Below are 22446 nucleotides of genomic sequence, written 5' to 3' on the forward strand. Positions count from 1 at the left end.
CACATTGTGATAGCAGTGAAAACGGGTATGTGACTTTTGGCCACATTAGGTACCGCCTACTCAACTGACGAACTCTGTGAGAGTGGACGTAAACAGAATTTGACAGATCACGCATTTTTTACCATAATGCGTATAATAGTTTTACTTGCCACTGCTACTGTTACTTTTTAAAGTAGCGTAATAATCCCCGAAATGTCGATGCAGAGAGCTGCAGTGAAAATAGAAGGATCAGATGTTGAAGGAAGTTGCTTTTTCACGTGAACGAGGCATGTTAACAGCGGTAGAAGCGGATCGTAGTCATCGCTATTGGAGGAGTTGAAGAACTGGAGAAGCCACCCGCATCATTTAAGTCTTGTGTATAGGAGTATTGTGGCTTTTCTGTAAAATACACAGATGATGGTGGTGATCCACATGGAAAAGCAATGACTGTAAATATTCCTGTCGGGAATGGAGCGGTGTGGGAGAGAGAGAGAGAGAGCGGGGAGCATGTGTGATGTGAGTGTGGCTCAACCCAGCGAGTGAGAGAGAGTTGATGGCAGAAGTTAATGTGCAGTGCGGTTGCAGTCTGGATTTGATAAATAAGTGTAAACACGAAGTTTCGGTGGGTTCTTTGCCTCATTTTGCACTTTAATTAGTTTTTTTGCATATTTTATTATTTTGTTAAAAACAACAACGCATTTGGTCTTTTGCAACGTGTTGATTTACATACAGAGCGGGTAAGTGAAATCAGATCACAAGTGGTCACTGAGAACGATGTACTGAGAGGTGTCCACTTGTGATCTGATCACAGTTCGGATGTTACTGCCAGGTGAAAATGGGGTCAAAGTGAAAGCTGATCTGTAGCGTGGAGTGTTTGGAGTGATCCGGGGATGAAGGCGACCAGAAGACGCTGTGTGTGGACGGGATTAAACGAACTCACTGTTTTATCCTTATCACACTCCAGTTTCGCTGTCTGATGAAATGGTGGCGCGAGTTGATGCCCAATCTGGTCATTTAGTTATGACAAGGGGGTGTATACCTGGGTGTCAGACACAGATTGTAAACAAAACACCAGTTCAGCCACGTACTGTATACTATGGATGAGAAGAAACATGGAAGGCAAAAAGAGAAATACCTCAAACACCATCACAGTTTACATACTGACCTTTTATTGTACACACTAGCAATGAAGATTAGTGACACTGAGGATGAGCTCACTTTCAGTTTAAATGTATGGACCGATTTATCCGTGTTCTGAGATCTTATCATTTACTTTAACGAGACAATGATACTCTTATACCTGATTTTGGAATCGTTAGTCTCATTTACAAAGATAAAACCTAAAATTGTAATAAACTGTAATTGTATCTATTGTTTACATTTGGCCTGAGGTTTGCTGTCTGAATAAATATTTTGAAATGTTTGTCTGATTTGGAAGAACACTTGATGTAGTCATATCAAGGCACCGACCAGACTCCAAATTAGCATCCTCATGATGTATGCTCACACAGTAGGTGTGTTAGTACAGATGCCTCTGGTTATGTGCAGTTTTGGAAAGAGAGGACACCTTCATGAACCTGGCCTGAAACATTTATAAAGAGATCAGGATATTGTGTCATCACATTGTCCACAGGATAGCATAGCACATTACATTACAGTACGGCTTCAGAAGTATGAAGTGGTTCGCAGGTCTGATGTCATCTCTTTAAAATGCTGTTCATAGCTTTGATTTCCTCAGTGGACAAAGGAGAAAGGTTGTAGCCTCTCAGCTCAGGGTGACCTGCAGACAAACACAAAGACACACATCAAGTTCGCCTTTCAGAGTGCTGCTGGAATGATCCTGGCCTGAATAGAAGCAATCAAAATATTTCCATTTGGACTGAAAGTTTTTGTGACCAAGGCATTTTTCCCCAAAAAATAACACAAAGGACTTTTCTTTTCTTTTTTTATTGTTTTACCAGAAAAAGAATTATTGAATTGAAACCTCTCCCAGTTTTTTCTTCCAGCTCTGCAGCTATCTGACTCAACACAGACAGAACTCAGTTCCCACTCCCTCATCCAACAACTGGACCACTGGGAGACATTCAGAGTTTAGCCCATCTGCATCAATTGAAGATCTATTAGAAAACACTTTATTTTCTCTACAATCATTAATCACAGGAGACCATACATTCCTCCTATGGAGACTGGGGATTAATTTCCCATGTGATGACAGTGTTTTCCCGATTGTTGTTCATTTTAATTGGGTCTTTTGTTGGGTCCTAAGATTTGGGCCAAATGTCAAAAGATTAACGGCCCAGGCTGTACAAAGAAATGTTTGTAAGTCTGAGAGAATCCAAAGAAAATTTATTGTAACTCACCCTGTACAGTGTCTACTGATATTTCAGTTACTGCCAATAAAAGATTTGTTTATAACCATTTCCACACCACATACCCCTTCAGATCAGATTCAGGTCTGTGGAGACAATGATTTGACCTCAAAGCCAGCTAATGTGCAGAAATTCTCTTAGCATGATGCTAATTGTACCTACATTGAGATAAAAACTGGAAACTGCACCACCACAAGTTTTATCTCTTGTAACAGAGCATCAACTGTATTAACAGTTAGGGTGTAATGCCAATAAAGTGTCAACTCAACTCCTAATTATAATGACCATTTTAGTAGTGTTGGATGAAGTAACAGAAACCCAAACAACACCACTATCATTGACAGCCGTAAAAAATTACCATAGACTTTTTGCGAATGTATTAGTGGAATTTTATTTCTGGATTTTTGGTTCTTTCAGTGTCAGAATTCCTAAAATCTGACCTTCTGGAGTGAAACAAGTTTCCAGCATTACCCTCTAGGAGTTATTAGTTTAAGGGCAGAGTGCTGCAACATAGGGCTCCATTTTACCAATAGACTATGTATAAAAGTTATGACAACATCACAGCTTTTCTTAAAGGGCCCATATTATGCCCCCTTTTACACAAGTTAGATTGGTTTTCAGGTGTGTGCACTACATGTCTTTGCCATTCTATGTCAAAACACCTCAAGGATCAAGCCACACAGCACCCTCCTCTTTCTGTATAAACAGCCCTGTGATACTATGGTAGATTGCAGCCCTTTCGTGCTCACTCCTCGCCCCCCTCCCTTCGTGTTCCGCAAAGCTCCGCCTCGTTCCTCCCCGGGTCTGCTACACAACTACGGCATTGCGATGCCATGACAACAGTCGCACGTGACAAGGCACAAACACGACGTAGAGACCTGGGAGGCACAGCGAACACGTTGTCCATAATTACACACAGAGCACAAGGGGCTGGGCGATAGAAAGTTAACGATATCCCGGCCGGCCTGCGGAGCTCGCGGCCGCGATCTAGCTACCCCGGCCGGTCGCGAGTCTAGCTAGACCGGCCCGCCGCTAGTCTAGCTTGGCCATGCCCGCGGTCGCCGTTCGCTTGCGGGGAGAAAATTATGGCGTATAAGCTATCTGTTTTTCCGCACTTCAAGGGGGGAGGTGCTGCTCAGGTTGGGGGCGTGGTTGCCCCAGTAGCAGGAGTCAACTTTAGTCACTTGACGCCCGGGCTGTGAATGGCTCGTTTACAGACTGTCTGCACGGCCAACCAGAACCACGAATCAACGACTCATTGTTTTCTTATCATTCTCCGTGGGCTGGCAGACACCCCAGATAACCAAATATACTTGGAGGCAGGCTGAAAAGGTGCCTGGAGCGTAAATATGGGCCCTTTAAGTGAAGCCAAAACACCCCCTGGTGTCTGGCTGCAGTATAGGTCATAAGCCCCACCCCCTCCATGTTAGTAAATGGGAATTCAAATGAAATGCCAGATAAATTTTTACCCAAAGATGGTTTCTTTTATTTGAGATAGTTCTTATCACAATAATGTATGTCCAAAGTATATTAAATGGCTGACAAAAATGTCACCATACCATGTGCATGGTTTAAAAGGGTACTACTTGGTCTCTTAATTAATCGTGGGTGTGTTTTTAAGACATTTCTAGTTCCCTTTGAATGCCAGGTGACCTTGCACCTTGACAGATTGTTATTATTCACCAGGTTTTTGTTCGTCAATTGTTTTCCACTGCTTCAAGATAGCAATGCACCAACACCACTCCTCCTTTTAAGTACAACACACCCATGGGTGCTCAGATGAAGTGCCCTTGTTATTTTAAAAAATGCGAGTGCTGGAATGGAAAAAGAAAAATGTGTTGGTCTGAAACGATGCACTTGTGTCGTGCTTGGTGCTGGATGCAAGAAAGGGCATAAAAGAGAGATGGACCGCGGCACATTCCATCTCTCTATGGCTCTTAAAAGCACCTAGCAACCCGTTCCATCTGCACAACTTACATCATCACTTCTAACAATGGTAACAGAATGTTTCACCACAGTGAATAGTCAAACTGGTGAGTTGACATATCTATAGTGTCAGCCAAAACTAAGCAAGTTCAAAAGGAAGGAGGCATTTATTGCATGGCTGTAGGGTTGTGCTTCATTGTACACATGTTTATTGTATTTGTGTCCAAGTTCAAAGATAGAATGCAAAGCTCGCCCAATTGCAATGGGTGTCATGTTATAACTTTGCACCCCAATTTGAGCTCTGATTATTAAAAAAAGTATATCAGTGGGTTTTTTTTGTTTGTTTTTATGCAGAGTTAATCCATCAGAGCAGCACGTCCGTTGCTGGACAACGTCACAGTGACAAGACTCTGAATAATTAGTGAGCATTAGATGTGATTGCTGTCTCTATGCTTAGCTAATTGCCTCCGGCTATTTTACTAAGCCATAAAAGTGTTAGCAGTCCCCTCTTCTAATTTTCAGCAAAATGCACATAAGCATATTTACCAAAAACCTGTTCCTTCAAATAAGCATGTGGCCAACTGAACAGCCAAGATGTTCTCCATACCTTGCATCTCATTGAGACGATTAACTTTTGCTTTCAGTCCTTTGCGAAGTTCGTTTATCTCCTTTTCCAGCTGCTCCTGGTCTGTGATGAAAAAATCCAAAACAGTTTAGGATGATCATGTTTAGCCATGTACTGCTGCATGAAAGAGTCTGGGCAACCCTCGGATGATTCCATATTTTCCTAATATTTGAGTGAAAAGAAGTAAATACTAACACTGCAGCAAGTGAGCCTTTCTTCAAATTAACTGTAACAATTAATTACCTAACATGCAAAATACATTAAAGTTTGGATACCCTTCTACGAAACCACTAAGAACTAAATGAAATCATCAGGCCTTAATTGACTCATTAGAATTTGTCAAATGATGACAGACTCTTCAAACTTGTGGCAACACTGAACAACCACAGGCTTCTCAAAGCAAACAACTGAGGAGCTGATGATCAAGCTAACCAAAGCCTACAAGCTGCAGAGAGATATGAAAGATACATTTTTAATGCACTTGATAGAAATTTCCAATGTTAGACATGTCTTTAAGAAATGGCAGTTAAGGATTACTGTGGGAGTCAAGATCTGGCAGACTAAAAAAACAAACAAAGGAGCCAACTGAAGTTTAAGCAGACACAACAGTGGTGGTGCACCGTTCCATCTTGCAGTGTTGCATCGACAAACAGGGTCTACAGTACATGTAAAAGTCCTTTTGACAATTAATGGTCTGAAAAGATGAAGTTAAAATTTAACTCTTTGGCAGCAATCGCCAAATATGTGTTTGGGGTGGTGGTGGCAGCATTTGATTTAAAATACAAACAAAAAAAGTTATTCAAGATGTCACTCTTCCCAGCAAAGTTTTCCAGCTCCTCCTGGGGGATTGTGAGGTGTTCCCAGGCCAAATTGGACATATTATCTCTCGGGCGATTCCTGTGTCTACAGCAGTTGGACATAGGCCTGTCACGATATTAGGCCAGAAATTATTGAAATAAACAATATTATTTTCATTTTTTGCAACTGAATCATTTGAGCTTTTAGCAAAGGCCAATTGGTGTGTGTGAATCACTGCTCTCTTCTCCTACACGATTTGTGTCTCTGCCAGTTTGCTATAGGATTTTTTTCAGCAGGGGGGTCAGTTAATCAAAGCAGCAATAGAGGCAAATTGTGATAACTAATGTGGATTTAGTGCACAACATACTGGAGGTTGTGAGGTGCTTGTGCTGCTGAGCAGACTGACACAGTCGCACTTAGTGACCGCAGGACATCAAAAACTGTTCATTGCTCCACATCAATGTCATGCTGCATTAAATGTTCTGTAAGAGAAATGTTATCTTAAAGATTTGACACAGTTTGAGCTGTGCCTGCGACACAAAGCAGGTGAAAAGATTGAAGCAGCGTGACTGGATATATCAACAAACACGCTTGTAAACACAATGGCGATTAACAAGGGTCAATGGAAATGATTGAGTTCATGTTCATCTATCGTATCACTTAACTTGGCTCCTTTTGAGACGACTCAGAGCTCCCTCTGGATGTCTGAGATCTTTACTGTATCTCTAAGGCTGAGTCCACCCTCCCTGCAGAGAAAACTAATTCCAGCCAATCGTATCGACAAACTCATTCTTCCACACTATAGGTACAATCTAAAGTACTGCTTTACCTTGCTGTATTAGGGAAACTGGGGCAACATCCTGGAGCAAAACCTAAGAGGGAGTTTGTCAGCGACTAGGCTTTAGCCCATGGGCACAATCGGAAAAGTGACATGGAGCCACCACCCTCCATGTAGGCTCATCAACTGCATGAGTAGGCATCAGGTTGGGCATTGTAAGCTGGGCATCATGTTAGGTCAAGGGCTAGGAAGTGCCAATCCTTGGTAGCGCAGACTAGCTCTAGGGTGGATAGGTGAGGCGTGAGTAAAGCTGGCTCTGAACCAGGCCGCTGTGGTAAAGGGGGAGCTGTGCTGGTAGACAAATGCTCCAACTCTGACCAATGGTCATGAGCTTTGCCACTAAAAAGAGTGAAATCCTCGATGCAAATGGAAAGGAGTCAGTCAAGAAAGTGAAACTGAAAAGAGGCTTCTTCAGCAGGACAATGAGCCAATGAAGACCTCAAAATCCAGCATGAATAACTTCAAAAAACACAAGCTAGAGCTTGTGGACCACTCCCATCTAGATCTCAAACATGCCATGTGTCTAAGACATCATAAAAATACTTGAGTGATAAGATTGGATGAAATTTCTAAAATAGCTGAGTAAAACAATAATTTCCAAGACATAACTGGCACGGGTGCTGTTACAGAGTACTGACTCTGTTTGGTCCCCAAACTTTTGAACATGCCACAATCATGCTTTAATTTACTTTAATAGTGTGTGAAATAAAAGGGCATTGACATTTGAAGAATTAATTCATTTGAAGAATATTACTTCTTCACTTCAAAAATACACAATACATGGAATTTGGCCTGGGCTGCCCAAACTGTATGAATAAAACAAATCAATAGATAACATTTGTCCCTGTGGATATTATATGAAATGCCGGTTTTTACCTTTCTGAATCATCTCTCTCGTCTTTGATTTGGGAAATTTGATGAACATGTTTCCAAAGCAAACCTTGACTTTCTCTACAAAAAAGACAGTAGTGGTTAAGTATCATTCAATGTACAGTGCAATAACAGCAAATATTACAACTATAAACCTGGCTCATATCAAGACACTGAACTATTGTTTCCATTTAGAGATGTCGCTGTATGCCAATATTGTCTGTTGTGCATCGATAGGAGCAGATTTGGAAATTAGCAAGTTATTAATAATTATCCAAGACCAACTGAGCATCCGACATGGGAAATTTTATGTTGGTGCACCGCTAATTCCATTTCCGGTTTCCCAGCAGGGCTGGCAGTTCAACGCAAATGCCATGTAAACTGTTTGTAATAATCGGAACAATTATTACGTAACTCCCACAGTTGTCGAGCTGGCCTAGTCTGGTAGTACACCCTATTAAATTTAAAATTAAGTAGGCACAGCTTGTTAACAGACCTGCCACGACCGCCGTGATATAGCCACTAAACTAACCCTTAAAAACTAAACCGTGTTCTACAAAGCTCCACCAGAAGCCCATAGGTTTTGTCTTCATCATCTCATCCCCGACCGTCGACACGGAGATTGAGATCATGGATGCATTCAGAGGTCACAACCTGACCCGTGATAACACCCTTCAACCACAGCTTCCAGCTGAAGGGACCAAGTAGGTCAAGTTAGTCTCAAACAAACTAGACTCACCATTAAGTTACTAGTTACCTAGTAGGTCGTCATATCACCAGAACACTTAGTCTGTTTGGGTCACCTTTTCCTCTTTAGTGGTTGAATCATCACAGCAATTTCTGTATACGCAACATACAGATACATCGCACAAAGGAAAGAGTGGTCTCCTCCTTCTCGTTCAGACACGATTACACACCAGTCTGAACCATCCCACTGGCTTACTTCAACAGCCTCCAGGAGAAAGCCGATTAACCTCTAACGTCTATCCCTTTTTGATTTCCCTCTTTTCTACTTTAATTTTTGTGTCATCAATTACCAAAGCATCAAAGGATCGTGTTTATGGTTAATAATTCATGCCTTGTGTTTTACACTGCCTCAATGAACTCCCTAAATCTTTTAACTTTTTGATGGTTTAAAACCTTTTGATGTTCCCCAGTAAATAGGTCCCGCATCTCCTCCCCCACCTCATGCCAGAGGCCGGGAGATCGCCTTGTTAACCCATGTTCAACACACTGCAGAACCCATGACGGACCCATGACGGATTGTCAACACTGGTTGCCCCAACGCGACCCACGTAAAAGGCAAACGTACCTTGGCAGAGATAGTTTAGCTAATGTGTGATTATTATAAGTTTGACCATCGCATAAACATATTCTTAATATTGACTGTTGTGAGGTACCCTTATAGTCCTTCTCTGTGTTGCTGCCGATCACCTGAAGGACAAGTCCGTTTTTAATGGTAGAGGATACTGTTCAAAGTATTAACTGTAATGCTAAATTTTGATTGCCACGTGTCTGATCGGTATTGTATTTTATCTGCCAGAACTCGGACACTTGCTTGTAACTGGCTGAACGGTTATACACCCGGTCTCTGGGCGATAAAATCACAATAAATCTGAATCTCACACCGGTGCTTTTTACCACGTGTAAAGCTGACCTGCCCTGTCCATTTCCGGATCGCTAGTTAGCTTTTCTATCGTGTGTTAGCACAATGGGCTGTTAACAACACCTGACCAAGAGTACAGCAAGGTATGTCTGTGACCTAGAACACGGTACCAACAACCAGATAAGAATGAGTTTGGTCATTGGTTCACCGCTAGCACATGTGAGTTGTCAAGTCAAAAGATGGCGGGCAACGACGTAACATCTCATATATTTTCTTTGATTTGACACTTTTAAAGCATTTAAATGCAGCGATTAATTCAGTTACGGTAAGGGTTAGGGTTGTGGTTGTGGTTAGGGTAAATTGTCGTTGTACACTGACATCAATTGACAACTTATTTTGAACCTATCAAAACAAAAGCACTACAATAAAATTGTCACTACATCTACCGCTGTTCTTTCGTTTTTCCGCCACATTTCAATATCATTTCAAAGGAAAAGGGAAAACTCCAGAGCAGAAGGTGCCGCTTAAAACCACAAAGAAGAATGTACAACCAATCACGTTGCGATCCACGTGCACACGAGCGCACATATGTTTTAAGCCTAGCATTAGCTAGTATCAGGTTGGATTAGCGATTGCTCACATCACCTAGTCTATACTATCTAGTGCACACACGCACACAGACAATTTATTTCAGCTTCTTAAATGTGAATATTTTCTGGTTTCTAGATATCTAAACTAGATATCTTTGGTGTGTGGACAAAACATCGTCTTGGAGTTTCGGTGAAACAAGATCAACATTTTTTACAATTTTATGGACCAAACAACTAATCGAGAAAATAATCAACAGATTTATCGATTATGAATATAATCGTTAGTTGCAGCCCTAGTTGTGATAACTGTCAGTTGCGAGGGTCAGTGCTGGGATTCACACCTTCACTGTTCAACCTATGATCTCAATATCATAAATATTTATATTTTAAGTGAACACCCATTTTCGGACTGATTTCACATCTAATCCTACCAATGCACATGACAATATTCATAATTTTTAAAATATGTTTTAATGTTGTACTAATAATACTCAAACAATAACATTGTATAAATCAATCCTCTTAAATATATATATATATATATATATATATATATATTTATTTTTTGCAGTAACTCTGGTTCACATTCCAACTATAGTTTGTATTAGTTAAAATTATCATTCCTTCCCTATGTGCTGAGCAAAACTCGTCTCTCTCTCTATGAGAGCGGCGGAAGCACATTGCCGAAACAGCTGATGTCTCGTTCTCTCTGTAAAATAACTGTGTAAAAATAAATCAGTGCTTAAATAACCTAAGCCAATGGATGTCAGTGAGTGTCCAACTATGAATTAAACAGGATGCAAGAAACAGAAACCTAAACATTATCAGACCTTCTCTGCTCTGTGTCAACACACCTGCTGATGAGGCATCACTCACCTGAATCAGACATTTCCGTTTTCAGTGCGTTCAGCGCTTCTCTGTTCTGGTTTCTCTTTGTGTCCAGGTCCACAATCTGAAACATCAACAGAGAACGTTATCCCTTACATTACACAGCAGCTGATGTTGCAATATCTGTGACTTTTCATTATGCAATTATGCTTTTGCATTGATGACAACAACATAACTCACAGTCATGTTCGATAGTTAAGCAGCATTTTAAAAGATAAATATTGTACAGTGTTGCTTTATCAAGTGTTGTCTCTAGTAAACAAATTTTCAGTGTAGTGTGTAGTAGTGTAGAATGCTCTTCATAATGAGGTGGACAATTTATAAGGCCAGGTTGGCTGAATCCAATTCTGTGGGAAATGCTATGTTGTGTATAAGACGGCCCAACTGTACCTCTTTTTGCGCTGGAGTTTAAATGTACAGAAAATCTTTTTAACAACGGTCTACAAATTACTCAGCTGGTTTCCTTAGCCTCGTCATCAGGGAGATATTAGCACAGCAGTGGGGATTAAAACGTCCCAAAATGCCTGATAGCTTATGACATCAACCACACCAGTTGTTTTTGTGCCTGAATAAAAAAAATGAATTCAAAATGTTCACAGGCTCAAAATGGAAAACTCGATTCCACTTGTTCAAAAAGTTTAATTTGGATTTAAATGATTCAGATTTGGAAATCCTATGTTATTCCCTCCAGGATCATGTAATCCATTTGACTGTTGTCAATGTTATTAAAAGCAACATTTGATTGGATCACTCTTATCCAGATATAAACGTTTCAAGATCACAAAATCCAAATTACAATTGGTCTAAATGGGGCTACATGCCACACTGAAGGCTATTAGGTGTGTAAACAACAACAGGTAGAATAGCCAGTGGCGTCGATCAAAAGTGTATTCATTTGAAGAAACAGAAAAGAGCAGAGAAAACAATACAAACACTCCTCTTCATTTAAGTGTATTTTTAACAGTCACAATCCTCATCTGACCCACAACAAATAAAATTAAAAAATTAAAAAAAATATATACATTATTCAAATACATTATGGATATTTTGAAAACATGTTTCAAATCAAAACTTCAAATATCAATTGTTTGAAAAATAAAGAACATTCGTAGTTCTTCTTCTTTTGTGGAAACACCAAACGTTTGAAGCTTTGGTCTTATGAGGTGGATTTGAAGTCAGGCTTTGAGAGTGGTGAGAGTGATTTGTTTCTCTGCCAGATAAATCAGTCTTTCTGCTCTTTCTGTTTCTCATTTGAGAAGTTCAGGATGAGGGACTGACAGGACATGCAATAAGGGATGAAGCTGTTAGAAACTAATTTTGACAGCATGGTTGTAAATTATAGTGACAAATGAAAGTTAAAATTGAATATTTTTTGTTTGATAATGACAAATACTTGAAGGATCATTTCAGGGAAACAAAGATTACTGCAACTAACGATTATTTCCATTATCGATTAATCTATCAATTATTTTCTCGATTATAATCGATTAGTTGTTGGTCCATAAAATGTTAAAACTTTTTCTTCATAAAAACTACTCAAACCGATTAATCGATTAGCAAAATAGTTGCTGATTAATTTAGCAATTGATTACTGGTCAATTAATGGATTAACTGTTGCAGCTCTACTGTACAGTAAAAGTAATTAAAGTTGTATTACATATTTTCCTGAAATCCCGTCTGAATCCACCCTTCTGCTGGGATCGGAATAATCCAGAAAATAGATAGATAGATCTTTATTGTCATTGCATGTTATACAACAAAAAATAAAAATAATACAATAAAATATGTACCCAAACACCAGTACACACACAAAAGCCCAGGCACATTTGACCCATGACCACATACAAATCCCATCCCAAGGTTTTGATCAACGCCTACTGGGAATTTGATCCAGATTAAAACCAAGATTGGCCCGCGTGAATTTATCCAATTTCAGAGAACATTTTTAGTTTTTTTGACAACTAATTTTCAAGATTTGATCAGATCCATCATTCAAAATCCAATCTAATTAGTTATGAACAACTGGGCCCTGGATTTTATGAAGTCTGTGCTGTGAATGGATTTACATTTTAACTGCGTGAATAAATGTCTGTTGTAAAGAAAAAAATCCTGTATCCTGTAACTCATTTCCTTTCAATAGGCCTTTTTGACAGCAGACATTTTAATGCATGTCACAGCAGGAAAGGCCGAGGTGTTCCTAGTTAACATTAATTATGGCTCCGTTATAGTCATTACCAGTAATACATTTATTATTTACACCTGTAGCTTTCTGACTCTGGCATACGTCAAAATGTCTGCTGTCAAAAATGCCAATGAACGCAAAGTTAACAAACCATTTCCGGGGTATGTTCATTCATTTCACGCGACAGACGGTTTCTTTCACAGCATAACTGGCTGTTAATAAAGCTAGTTAGCTTAGCTACTGAAACTCAGTTGCGACCAGTTCTGGTCGCTGTTATATCCACCCCCCGGGTAGTCGTGCTCTGCATATTTCATACAGCTTGCTGTTACCAGGTTAGTATTTAGCTACCTGTTGTTTAGTGGCGAGGACATCCTCTGCTCCTTCCTCAACTTCTGTCAAATACTCTAAAACACGCTGGGATTCAGCGTCCATGTTGGCTGTGTCGCTACAAAAATAAGTCCGGTATGAAACAACTAACTCCCTCGGAGGACCCACCCTACCCTGCCTCTGACTGGGTTAGATTGAAACACTAACAGTAATGATTGGTTAGAATTAGGGCAGGATATCAGGGTAAGCCAATCATAGACAGGGTTTTCCCCTCCTCACAGCTGAAAAAAACGCTTGATACAATAACTGCCAGAGAGCCGCATAGCAGTAATTTCCCACACAATAATGCCAATAAGAAAATATATAATATTTATTATAATAATATAATAAATAATCATATAATTTATATATATATATATATATATATATATATATATATATATATATATATATATATATATGCTGTAACAAAACTATTTACTATCACCAAATTAGTTTAGAAGCCTAAAAAAGATTGTATACTTTTTGATGTCAAATGTGGGAATTTTTATTCAATTAAAATGTTGTTGAGTAAAGGTATAAATGACAGACAATTTCAAGTTGTAAATATATTTAGATTTTTATGTATTAAAATGTATTTAATGTACCTTCACTGTTTTTTAAATCCGTAATTTCCTCTTTTTTCACTTCTCTTTTTTAAAGGGACTTAAATTTATATATAAAATCTGTCTCTAGTTTATAAAAATTTATACAAAAGAGCAGCTTTGTCTCAGGAGTGAAAGCTGATGTGGAATGACCTCAAATTCACACTGCATGCCAGGACAAAAACCACACTTTGAACTCCAAGAGGACTCTCTGTAGACCTCTGTGATAATATCCTGATGAAATGTAGATCAGGGAAAGGTTATAAAAACATTTCTAAAGCTATGAGTGTTCCCAGGAGCTCAGTGGCCTCAATAACTGTGAAATGGATAAGTTTGGAACCAGGACTCTTCCTAAAGTTGGCTGTCCGGCCGAACTGAGGAACTGCCGAAGAAGGGCCTCAGTCAGGGAGGTGAGCAAGAACCCAACAGTCATTCTAACAGAGCTTTAGAAGACCTCTGCAGAGATGGATGAACTTGCTGAAGAAAAACAACATCTTAGGTGCACTTCATCAATCAGAACTTTGTGTTAGAGTGGCTAGATGGAAGCCACTTTGCGTAAGAAGCCCCTGACAGCCTGCTTGGAATTTGTCAATCAGCATTTCAAGGATTCTGAGGACATGAGAAAATTTCTCTCTGGTCTGAAGAGAAAAAAATGGAATCCTTTAGGCAGACCAGCAGACAGCCAAGACACCATTGGTGGTGTCTGACTGTCCTTAAATGACCCAGTCAACGACCATACTTAAACCCATTGATGTCTGTTAGCAGTCACTTCACATCCAGTCTGATGGAGCTTGAGGAAGAATGAGATAAACTGCATGAATCCAGGTGGGTAAAGTTTGCAAAGACTTTACTCAAGAAGAATCCAAGCACACTTCTGCCGAAGGGGCTTCAAAGTACTGAGTTAAAAGTGTGTGTACTTTTATAAAAAATTGTTATTTTTTTGCTCTAAAATACATTTGCAAAAAATATCTTTAAAAAAGTGTTATGACTGTCATTTTAATGATTGTTGAGTATAGACTGATGATCAAAATGGCAATTTTATCCATTCCAAATTAATATGACAACACAAACAAATTGAAGGGGCCGGAAAATACTTTCTGAAGCATCCTGCAGGGTGACAGGAAAAGCACACTTCACACCACTCATTCCTGCTTGTTACACTCTGGGCTGTAAATGTTTTCATCAACTCCTCTCTTCTCTCATTCAACTGGAGAGATTTTAAAGAGAAATCCACCTGAAACTATCAAACAGAGACTGAATTTTGCATTATGAGGATTACATGTCCTGCCCATCCCTTGAATGATTCAGAAATATTAGTGAAAAAAATTAAATAAACTGAAAACCCGTGGAGTTCACCATAAATATTCCACACTTTCTCAGTGAGAAATTGCAACAGTCAATCATAACTTTTCAGCCATCTTTAATAATGTTTCTTTTTTCTCTCCATGTCAATTGATGGCTTCTTCATTCACATCAACAGTAAAACTGGTGGTGTTGGAAAAACTTGTCATACAAACATATACATTATATATTGTGCTGATGATGGCCTACTGGGTTAAATAAAAAAAACCTAAAAAGATTATTGATATAAATATCTGCATGCATAATAGTTATGTAGCAACAATCAACTTTGCTGGACACTGCGCAGCATTGATTAAACATAATAATATAACTGTAATAACCTGAGAGCAGAGAATTATGGCAAAACATCACATTCTAGAAAGAAAAATCATCTTCAACATCTTCAACTTTCTACACTTTTACGCACAACTACGGAAAATGACTGGAAAATAGGTTGACAATCAAATCTTAAAAGTGAGGACTGCATTTATGGCATACCGATTACACTTACAGTAATCAAGTTGTTGTTATGTAACAAATTCAACCTGTTTTGGCCTGTTTGGCCTGTGAACAGGAGGACATTTAGACCCAGGTAAATGGTCCATTATTGCAGTGACAGCATCTGTTTTTATTTCTCGCTCCTTCAACTCAGCTGTTCTCCTTCGCTCGTTTCCTCCTCTTCTACACTCAGAACCACTCCGTCTTTTCTCTGATCCATGTTGTTGTCTATGTTCTTCTCTAACTCTCCTCTGCTCCGAATCACTCCTTTTCCTAAACCCCCCTTCCCTGTAGTCCAGTGTATCACCCTGTGCCCCAAAGCTCGAGTCCCTGGTGGGGGAATGAGGCTTGGTGTTAGCACCGTGAGTCGGGTTGCGGATGTTGCCCGAGGCTTGCATTCTCCTCAGGTGGCTGTTGGCCCTCAGAGGGCTGCTGAACCTCTGAGCTCTGGATACTGCGCTCCTGTCTGAGGAGTGCACCCGGCTCTCGCTGTAGCTCCTTTTTGGGAGCGAAGTGCCCACCCTGCGCTCCAGCGTGGGACTTATTCTAGATGGACGGGTATGGCTGTGGCTGGACCAGGAGCAGGAGGTGTTACAGGTGGAGTGGCGAATGTGGAATAGAGTGCAGGCACAGCCGGAGAGCAGGGTAGAGTGACTGGCCAGGGAAGAGAGGAAGGTGAGGGGAAAGGCCCGTTGACACTGGAGGATACACTTCGGGGAGCTTAGGCGTGACGAGACAGCAGCAGAGGACCTGTGGCAGGTGGATATTACATCTGACACTGATCTCCCACTCCCCTCTTTGACCGTCTGGATTTGACGCCACTCCAGCTGCAGCAGCCTCTCCAGGTACCTTTCCAAACATCCTACAGGCCTGGGCCGAGAAGCCCTCACGCCCTCCATGTTGTAGAAGACAGCCAGCTGACTGAGGCTCCAAGAGTTGAAAGGTGGAGGAAGGAAGTCTGGGAAGTCAAAACCACGGCCCTGTCCTCTGGGCCTGTGGCTATGAGTGGAGCAGTCTTCGGCCTCAATGACGTCTGGCCTCAGCTCAAGCTGTGGAGGAACCCGGCCAGACGACGACAAAGGCAGTCTCTCAGACTCAGACAAGTCAGTATCACTGTCACTCTCTTCACGCCTTTTCAAATGTCTCACCTCCTGTGGAGGCGAGTGTCTCTCTAGTAGTTCAGGGTTGGAATCAGACAGGCAGGGATAGGCTGGCGTGCGTCTGCTCCCTCTGAGTCCTGTGTGCTTACGTTCTCCTTGGCCGTAGTAGCGCTGAGCAGCTGGGTGCATCTTTAGGTCAATCCTGTCCTCTGCAGTGGACAGATGATGGGACTTTGAGGCCAATGTTCCCTGAGCACTAGAAAGAAAAGAAGATTTTATCAGCCCAACACTCAGGCAACAAAGAATGACGTTACTTTCGCACAAACACACAAAAAAAATCACCTCACCTGTGTTGGCAAGTATTGCGTTTAGTCAGGACGGCATGGGGCTTGTGCTTACTTCTTTGCTGCAGCCTCTGTGATTACAGAGAGACACTGTTAGACCTGCACACATTCTGATGTATTACCTGATACAAGTGCAAGCTAGGACTGGAACTGACGATTATTTTGACTCGATTTGTCTTTTGATTATTTTCTTGATGAATCTAGTCTATGAATTGTCAGAGAATATGGTTCAAGTTAATCAATCGACTGTTTTTGTTTTTTTTAAATTGAGAAAATAAGCTGATCTTCATAAGCTGAAATCAGCAAAGACATTTCTACTTTGCATATGACCAATTATCCATACATTTTCTCATTCCTTAAGTGTGTCTGATCGACTAATGGATATTTTTGCTCTATTCGACACTTACTTTGTCATTATTATTCTCTTGACTTGGGACGGTGCACTGTGGCTGCGCTGACTTCCTTTGTGACTGTCGCCTTCCCATCGTGTTGCTTGGAAGAAAAAAAAGGAAGAAAAAAAAATCCTGTATTAAACATTCCACAACATCACAACCACCGGCCCTCAAGACAATACGAAACATAGAATAAAATATAGAAACGATGAGATTTCGCAGTGCAGTCGACGTGACGGTTATACTTGTCAATTATAGGAAGCAGCGATACACGGACAACGCGCATGTCCGCGTCGCCGCTGAGGCGGCAGAGACACGTTAACAGGGAATAAGAGCACGCCCCCGTCTGCCCTCCACCACTCACTATAACAGTGAAATATGATCATATTTGATGCTTACCTGGCCTCATCAGGCCAGTTGTTGCTCCACGGGGCCTTCTTCCTCCTCCACTCCGTCTCCCTGACGGACACGCCCCTCTCCAGACATCGCCGGGCCACCCGCTCCTGCAGGACTGTGCCCATCCCAGCCCAAACGAGGCACCAATGAAAAGGGCTAGCGAGCTGTTCACGTGGGCGTGATGACCCCCAGCGTGTGCGTGGGGAGTGGGCTGAGATGAACAAGACGCATCGTGTTTTCTTTGTGTTTTTGTTGTTGATAAAAATAAATATATTGGCGCGATGAGCGATTTAGCTGCCGTCCAGGAGGGGGTGCCTATACGTGCATATGTGCAAGCAACCTGCATAAATAGTAATGAAGGCATTTCTTTATTCTTGAGAATGCCTTTCAGTAATTTAGTCAAATGTTACTTTCAGGAAGACGTTGCCTATACTCACATCTTATAGTGGAGATATAGCCCACTCTGTTACCAGGAGACATCCATAAGTGCAAGAGCATCACTGCAGTTGGACTTGCAACTACAGTGACTTGTGGTCCATTGATGTGTTCTGATTATTTACATATAGTAAATGGTAAATAGACTGTTTCTGTATAGCTCCTTTCTAGTCTCATCGACCACTCAAAGTGCTTTACACTGTAAAGTTTACAGTACATGTCAGATTCACCCATTCACACACATTCATGCTAAGCTTCAATACATAGCGCAACATATACCTTTGTTTAACTTCAGTGATTTTAACGTCGCCTTGGGTAAGTCATATTTGAGATATGTTTACATGTTCACAATGATGATGTTAATACTGTGATGAAACCAATACACATCTCCCCCATCATAATTCTGTTTAGTTGACAGAGAAGATGATTTGATTATCCTCTATTGAAGTGGCCCCAACGGATTTGTCTGGCCCTCTATACAAGCAATGGAACCCGCTGTATAAACAACTCTGACATATTGTGACTTCATCAAGCTGTTGTGGTGAACATTTTAGAAAACAGCAGCCTTTATGATATTGATTTGAATAATCATTCTGTGCAGTATTTTACTAAAAGTCAATGTATGTTCTGTTTTCTTTTAAGGCATTACACACTGATGCAGTTCAGAAGTCTTGATCGTTTTGTTGGATAATCATTGCTATGCACTTCAAAACAAGATGATGATGATGTCGTCTGGCACATGACAACTGTAAACACAAATGACTAGTGTAACTATATAACTAATGATTTTTTTTTAACCTTTTACAGAAGGCAGGTTAGTTGTTTTCTCCAGTACCTAGTCTTTATGAATAGCTAACTGTCTCCTGGCTGCACCTTTTTGTCATTAAAATGCATCATTGGAAAGATGTAACAACAGTAATAAAGAGGTCCAAAGCAGTGGTATGCTCACCAGTTTTCATTGATAAGAAAAAATGATTAGAAATGTTACACTTCTTGAAACGTTTCTGACCTAATGTAAGCCATATTAGGAATGAATGCAATCTGTTTAAATTCCTACCCTGTAACACAAACACACTGATAACAAAACTGTCTCAGGAGTATGACCTACCTAGAAACATGCTTCATTTGCCTATCACAACATGGTTTAGGTGTGTGTTAATTCAAGGTGTTAATGTGACCAGTTAACATGTTAAGGCTTTAATTCAAACAGTCAGTATTCACTAGTGAGGGAACAACGCTTGAGACATGACTGTAGGTCTAAACTGATTTCACTCCATCCACATGTCTCTTCTGTCAGTGTCCACACACATCAGTGCACACAGGAAGCTGGTATCCTCTGTGATGTGGCTTAGTACTCAATGGTCACTGCCTTGGTCTTCAGGTATTCGTTGAGAGCCTCTTTTCCTGTCGGAGGAACAGACCGACTGACAGTAAGTATGGATATTAATAAAGACTGGTGTACGCTTTCCCACATTAAGGCAATGTAACTTACACAACATCTTTCAAAACATCCACAATAAGATAAGAAGAAATTAGGTTCATAATTTTTGGACACTACAAAGATTAAACCCTGCAACTCACAACTAGTTTCAGTAGCAACTGAGCTTATGCTTGTATTCTAGGTTTATTCTAGAGGTTTACATGTGTCCTTATCCGCCTTAAAACAATATCCATACTCATATGTACATTAAAAAGATTACTAGTTATTGTAATAATTCCTCTTGTCCATACTGGCTGTGTGAGATTCCTTCCAAGGAAGTTTTTAACATTAAGTGAAGGGGGACAAAGTCAATCCTCATCATGCTGTGCAAAATAAATTCTAACATTTCTAACAGAAGTTGATATGAGGCCTCAGCAGTGTGACAAAGAAGGTATCTTCCAAACTGATTTAGTACAAAACCTACTCTTTTCTTGGACCATGATTCCCCTGTTCCCTAATTCATATACTGTACTTTATCGCCTTGCAGTCAAGCATTCCTCACAAGACAGTGAACACATCATGCTATGCCAAAGGTTTAGTATACAGGTATGAATGGAAGATACTTGGATTCAGCCAAACCCAGCACGTTATCAGGTTAATTCAATCCTCATTTGAAAAGTCAAGATTAGAAATGACAAAATGAAATTAATAGAGACTAAAAGCATGAACTTAACATATTCATATTTCATTTACCTGGTTTGAGATATAAATTCTATAACAAAAACCCACTCTTTCACTATATCTATATATATATATATATATATATATATATATATATATATATATATATATATATATACATGAAACATATATATATAAGAACTACAGCTACAGAGAAGCAGCAGCAGATTTTCTTACCCAGGTCTTTGCCAAATCCAGACTGTTTAAAGCCTCCGAATGGCGAGGCCACATCAGTCTTGTTGTAGGTGTTAACAAATACCGTGCCAGCATTGAGCCTTTCACTGACGTACAGAGCTTTGCTGATGTCTCGTGTGAAAACACCTGACGCCAGGCCGTACTCTGAAGCATTGGCTCTTCTCAGGACATCGTCCACCTCACTGAGACAGGGCGACAGAGAAGATAGGGCAGAGAGACAGGGACAGTAAGAGCAGAGAAGAAAAGACCCAAGACTAGTCTTAATCATGTCACACGAAATTGTGTGAGATGTGGAAAAATGGCGATACGAGTGGTTTCAAAGTATGAAGTGATCTCGAGTCAGCCTTACCTGCCTTTGAACTTGGAAATGATCATGACAGGGCCAAATGACTCCTCCTTAGCAATGTACATGTGGTCTTGAACATCAATGAACACTGTGGGTTCAAAGAAGAAACCTGGAAGGAAACATATAACAATGACAGTACATTATCCACACCTACATGAGACATGCGTATGGAGGCTACATCTCACTACATTATCGATCTTCTGCTGTGTTACCTGGTCGCTGTATCTGTTTGCCACCACAGATCAGGGTGGCTCCGTCCTTGACGCCGGTCTGACAATACTCCACCAGTTTGTCCAGGTGGGCTTTGTGGTTCTGAGGGCCGTGGTCAGTGGAGCGGTCCAATGGATCACCAATCTTCATCTTATTCACCTCTTCAACCTGACAGAAAGTACAGCCAAACTTTAAGCTCCAACTGAAATAACTTTTAGTCTTCCCTTCTACTATCAGTCATCAAAAGAAGGTCTTTCGTGAAATGGCTCCATTTTCTTTTTCAGTAGCATTAACAACGTGTTAGTGTTTTATTCACAGCAGCTGTCAGGTCGAGCTCCAGCAGGTGAATGACAGTCAGTGTGTTGTTACCAATGCTGTAGAAGAGTTGAATCGTGTTGGTTAATTACTTGTGTTACTGCTACCAGTACTCAGGTCAGTGTGTCAACACATCCGATACCCGAGTAGATACGAAAGGACCAAAGCGCAAGCAGTTTACGCTCTGATCACTTGGGACATCACTATGTGTGTTGAGAACTGGGAACCATCACCATCACTTCGCAGATGATCATGTCATATTAATCAAACAATGTTTGAGTTGGTTTGTTTCCTTTTCAAAGGAAAAATCTGAGCAGACAAGGATGTCATGCGTTCGGCAGCTTTCTCCTGGCGAGGGAAATGAAGCCGAGCTTGTTTCAGGAAAACCCGCAGTCTGTAGTGTTTATCTATTAAATGACAGTTTTTTTGAAATCATTTAGTGATGTCAAATAGGACATTGTCTTTTGTCTATCTGTCAGCCAGTTGGCTACAGCATGGTTTATTTTATTGCTGCAGCCAGGTGGAAATTATTTACAGCAGCTTCAGAAAAGTATTGAGAATTGAGGGAAGGATGAGTGCAGCCAAATGTTTGGTTCCTGAAGAAAACCAGAGTGCACACAACCTGAGATACAACACGTAGAGTCAAGATACATTCACGACGCTGGAGTGTCTGACTGTCCTTGAGTGACCTAGTCAAAGCCCAGACTGAAACCACATAGACCTGAAGGTGACAGATCATGTTACAGACACATCCCACCTCCCAGCCCAGATCCAGGTGTGCAAAGCTTGGAGACATACATGTACCCAAAAAGACTGGAAAATGTAACTGCTGCAAAGAGAGGCTTCTACAAAGGACTGAATCAAGGGTCTGAATACCTTTGAAAATTTGAGATTTAAGTCTTGGACTTTTAATATATTTGCTTAAATCTCAAGTCAAGACAAGACATGTTTTTACTTATCATTATGGTCAGTCTAGGTTGATGAACACAATTTTTGCCATTCACAATTAAATACAACGCAAAGTGCGCAAAAAGTGAAGGGGTCAGAATATATTCACTTTGTCTTTGAAGC

At 40.5% G+C, this 22446-nt stretch overlaps 3 protein-coding genes across 3 annotated transcripts in view; all 3 read right to left on the reverse strand.

Annotated features, from left to right (window-relative positions):
* Positions 1 to 1125: 1125 nt before the first annotated feature.
* pdrg1 (p53 and DNA-damage regulated 1) lies at positions 1126 to 13175 on the reverse strand. The gene is made up of 5 exons (XM_035632537.1): positions 13020 to 13175; positions 10478 to 10553; positions 7412 to 7486; positions 4882 to 4962; positions 1126 to 1759 (listed from the first exon to the last, which is right to left on the reverse strand). Exons 1-5 carry the CDS (start codon positions 13101 to 13103, stop codon positions 1677 to 1679), a joined length of 399 nt encoding a protein of 132 aa, XP_035488430.1. The 5' UTR covers positions 13104 to 13175; the 3' UTR covers positions 1126 to 1676.
* A 1870-nt stretch (positions 13176 to 15045) lies between these two features.
* On the reverse strand, positions 15046 to 18942 carry LOC118309407. The gene is made up of 4 exons (XM_035631503.2): positions 17717 to 18942; positions 17333 to 17417; positions 16929 to 16996; positions 15046 to 16837 (listed from the first exon to the last, which is right to left on the reverse strand). The coding sequence occupies exons 1-4, from the start codon at positions 17836 to 17838 to the stop codon at positions 15511 to 15513; spliced, it is 1602 nt and encodes a 533-aa protein (XP_035487396.2). The 5' UTR covers positions 17839 to 18942; the 3' UTR covers positions 15046 to 15510.
* A 146-nt stretch (positions 18943 to 19088) lies between these two features.
* Positions 19089 to 22446, reverse strand: part of aldh1l1 (aldehyde dehydrogenase 1 family, member L1) — a 31006-nt gene continuing 27648 nt past the window's right edge. The window contains exons 20-23 of the mRNA XM_035631502.1: positions 21063 to 21228; positions 20854 to 20959; positions 20487 to 20686; positions 19089 to 19552 (exon numbers count right to left, since the gene is read on the reverse strand). Coding sequence (XP_035487395.1) covers positions 19497 to 19552; positions 20487 to 20686; positions 20854 to 20959; positions 21063 to 21228 — 528 coding nt within the window. The 3' untranslated portion in view covers positions 19089 to 19496. The remainder of the gene's footprint in view (positions 19553 to 20486; positions 20687 to 20853; positions 20960 to 21062; positions 21229 to 22446) is intronic.

This window comes from Scophthalmus maximus, chromosome 6 (genome assembly GCF_022379125.1).
Source record: "Scophthalmus maximus strain ysfricsl-2021 chromosome 6, ASM2237912v1, whole genome shotgun sequence".
Lineage (NCBI taxonomy): Eukaryota > Metazoa > Chordata > Actinopteri > Pleuronectiformes > Scophthalmidae > Scophthalmus > Scophthalmus maximus.